The sequence below is a fragment of the Anoplophora glabripennis genome, unplaced genomic scaffold (genome assembly GCF_000390285.2).
Source record: "Anoplophora glabripennis isolate ALB-LARVAE unplaced genomic scaffold, Agla_2.0 scaffold155, whole genome shotgun sequence".
Taxonomy (NCBI): domain Eukaryota; kingdom Metazoa; phylum Arthropoda; class Insecta; order Coleoptera; family Cerambycidae; genus Anoplophora; species Anoplophora glabripennis.
In genome coordinates, this window is record NW_019416721.1 from 347,993 (window position 1) to 351,898 (window position 3,906).

The 3,906-nt window shown below is 34.8% G+C and overlaps 1 protein-coding gene across 4 annotated transcripts in view; it reads right to left on the reverse strand.

The window, feature by feature from the left end:
* LOC108915517 (probable cytochrome P450 6a14) overlaps nucleotides 1-3,906 on the reverse strand; it is a 20,632-nt gene that overhangs the window by 5,514 nt on the left and 11,212 nt on the right. For 3 of the 4 annotated variants that reach the window (XM_023455300.1, XM_018721581.2, XM_018721574.2), the window contains exons 5-6: nucleotides 2,231-2,563; nucleotides 1,924-2,157 (exon numbers count right to left, since the gene is read on the reverse strand). In XM_023455300.1, the coding sequence (XP_023311068.1) occupies nucleotides 1,924-2,157; nucleotides 2,231-2,563 (567 nt within the window). Of the gene's footprint in view, nucleotides 1-1,923; nucleotides 2,158-2,230; nucleotides 2,564-2,936; nucleotides 3,171-3,251; nucleotides 3,585-3,906 lie in introns of all 4 variants that reach the window. The other variant, XM_023455301.1, reaches the window with a different exon arrangement.

Consider the following 3,906-nt stretch of genomic DNA (forward strand, 5'->3'; position numbering starts at 1 on the left):
TATAATTATTATGAGAATACAATCATTTTCAAACATTTATGGGAATATGGGAAATAGGTATATTGTTATTTTGACAATTTTTATTTTTCTTTACTGCTGGAAAAACCTTTCACATTTAATAAAATTGGGTAACAAATACATAGGTAGATTTTTATATTTTTTATACCTATTTAATTTTCACTGAATTTTTAGTAGGTAAGTAAACTGGAATAATACATCTATCGTTAATAATAATGCTAATAGAAATTTGAATTCGTCAAAAAGTATATTGACGTGGGTAAGATATAAAGCTAGAAAATATGTCATATCTTAATTTAATAAGAAATTATCACGACAGCTTTTTGTTAATAAAGTTTTAAAGCAAGTAAGTGTGAGAGAGGTAAAAATTTTAAAATAAACCAGGCTATCTGCTACATATTTTTGATTATTAAATTTTTCTAAAACAAAAAAAGTTATAGCAAACCAAGGAGACGCTTATTTCAATCGCCTCCAAGGGGCAGAAATTTTCGAAAGTGTCGAGAAGTTGCACATGCATTAGTAGAAAATTTGTATAAAATTTGACAATTAGGTATACCTTTTTTGGTTTTCAAATTATAGCCGCTATTCCATATTTTTTTGAAAACTTTGAGAGGCTGCATCTTCTAAGGGGTGAACATTTTACTAAGATCATTTTTATATGAAACGTGTTCTTTTTGGCTGTAGATCCACCGCTACCATTTGTTCTACTTGTTTTGAAAACACCCTGGATACCATACATAAACGGTAAGAGATACAAACTAGCTTAAATGTAGGAAAAAGTTGCGTAATCAGGGCACCGACATTATGCCCCTAAAAAATCGAGGCTAACATGATTAGTTTTCGAAATATTTGAAAAAAAAAAAGAAATTTTGGAAATCCGTTTTTGTTTCATTTCAGCTTTGTTTGAGGCAATATTGAAAAAAGAAGAACACTTTCTCAGGACCACTTTTTGCCCTCTATCGAATGACATAATCAATTTTTATATGTAACGTTTCTCCTCTCCAGGACCATCATCAACTTCATTTTTTTAAACACGACCCTTTAAATTTTATTACATTTTTTGCAAACCCTCATGACCCCCAATACTGTACTGCCTCAGCGCGAACCAGATTCAGACGTTTTGTCTCGAAAAATTCATCTTCAGTGTATTCGTTCCAAATTTATCTATTTTTTTTTATTTAGATTTCATTGTTTATTGAATTATCGTACACTCTAAGTGTCGTTAGACCCTGTGAAATCTATCTAGTTATTTAAACTATTAATTAATAAGGGTTGAAAGGTTGCAATCAATTCAAAATTATTTAATAATAAGGGAATAAATGTTTATTTAATACGAATGCAAATTTAAAATGTTTCTACTCTTTCAATAATATTTTTTAATTTTATTTTTGAAAGAAGGGGTATTTTTCAAGGGTTGAAAAGTTGCAATCGATAAAAAAATTTTTTAGTGAAGAAATCAATTTTAATTCGATAAAAATGCATGACTAAAACCTTTCAAGTTGAAAAAAAGTTTTTATATTATTTTCATCCAAAGGGGTGGTTTTTAACATGAAATTACTCGTGCATAAATAAAATAAATAAAAAAGATTTGATTACATAAAATGCTTAAATTTGTATTTTTTCTTTTTCTTCTAATAAGGGGTGGTTTTCACCCATTAAGAACAAAAAACACACCTAGCGCATATATAAGTTTTGAAGTGAGGGGTAAGATGAGCCTAATTCTAAATTTTGAGAAAAATCGATGCAGTTATAAAAAATTCGGAGGTATTACTATATTTTCAGCTACAGTAACTGTGCTATACGCACTTTGACTAAGCTAGAATCGATACAAGACTGGCGAATATTTATTTCGCGGGTTTTGGTAATTGTGGTAACAAATCGGTTGCAACAACGAAATGTACTAACCGTCAATGACTTGCTTGAGATATTTCAGTTCGCTCAGGGAGTCGTAAGTCATCTTGTTGTCGTGTTTGGCCAGAACCGTCTTGATTTCTTCTCTGACTCTGTCTTGGATGTCCTGATGCTGAGCCAACTCGTAGAGAGCGAAGGTCATGGTGGTGGAACTGGTCTCGAAGCCGGCTAAGAAGAAGACGAAACACTGAGCTGCAGCCTTGTCCATAGTCAAAGTTCGTCCATCACCTAAAATATTTTGACAATTCATAATAATTTTTTACCCAGTTTTGAACGAAAATAGTTATGGTGCCATTATCACCTTTGTTCCCTTCCTCCTCAGCTATATTATTCTCCATAATACCGATGAGCAGCTGCAAGAAGTCGTTCCTGATGAGATTGTTTTTCTGTCTGTAAGTAATGGTCTCTTCAACCACCTTCCTGAAGAAACTAGTAACTTCTCTTGGAAATATGATTATTCCGAGCTTTCTGGCAATATTTGGAAAACTATTGGCAAACGTAAATACGACAATTTGGCGGGTGGAACTCTTGAATAGTCTCCGGCTGTGTTCCCTGAAGGGCGAATTTGCATCCTTGAAGCTGTTGCATTCCAAGCCGAAGGCACAGGAACCGATGATGTCGGTCGAAAATTTGCCTGAAACGTCCAATCGTCTGTCAAATTTGACATATAAACAACAGAACTCATATACTTTATTACTAAACAAACAAAGGAACATTTTTCAGGGTGAGTCAATATTCACTCCCCAGCGGCCGGATATATAGGGTGTCCCGGAAATGGTGGGCAATCTCTCGGATATGGATAGATAATGAGAAAATAATGTCACAAGTTCATATAAAATTTTTTCCTCCGGGCTCACCCTGTAGAGTTATTAGCTCTTGAAGTTGAGAATTAAAAATGGTATTTTGTTGNTGACTACGCTAGAATCGATACAAGACTGGCGAATATTTATTTCGCGGGTTTTGGTAATTGTGGTAACAAATCGGTTGCAACAACGAAATGTACTAACCGTCAATGACTTGCTTGAGATATTTCAGTTCGCTCAGGGAGTCGTAAGTCATCTTGTTGTCGTGTTTGGCCAGAACCGTCTTGATTTCTTCTCTGACTCTGTCTTGGATGTCCTGATGCTGAGCCAACTCGTAGAGAGCGAAGGTCATGGTGGTGGAACTGGTCTCGAAGCCGGCTAAGAAGAAGACGAAACACTGAGCTGCAGCCTCGTCCATAGTCAAAGTTCGCCCATCACCTAAAATATTTTGACAATTCATAATTATTTTTTACCCAGTTTTGCGATTTTGAACGAAAATAGTTATGGTGCCATTCTCACCTTTGTTCCCTTCCTCCTCAGCTATATTATTCTCCATAATACCGATGAGCAGCTGCAAGAAGTCGTTCCTGATGAGATTGTTTTTCTGTCTGTAAGTAATGGTCTCTTCAACCACCTTCCTGAAGAAACTAGTAACTTCTCTTGGAAATATGATTATTCCGAGCTTTCTGGCAATATTTGGAAAACTATTGGCAAAAGTAAATACGACAATTTGGCGGGTGGAACTCTTGAATAGTCTCCGGCTGTGTTCCCTGAAGGGCGAATTTGCATCCTTGAAGCTGTTGCATTCCAAGCCGAAGGCGCAGGAACCGATGATGTCGGTCGAAAATTTGCCTGAAACGTTCAGTCGTCTGTCAAATTTGACATATAAACAACAAAACTCATGTACTTTATTACTAAACAAGCAAAGGAAGATTTATATAATTTAAAGATTTCAGTGGGAGGTAAACTCAATTAAAGGATAAATATATATATCTACAGGGATGGCCAGAAGTACGGAATAAAATTCATATCATTTGAATGAGTAAATTTTTTTTAAAACGCCGAAACACGTTAACTGATTTTGATTTTTTCCCATCTTTCGGTTATATAATAATTAATTTTTCTTCAACCCCCTAACTCCCAGCTACCCCTACTTTTTTTTTTCAAATGGGAA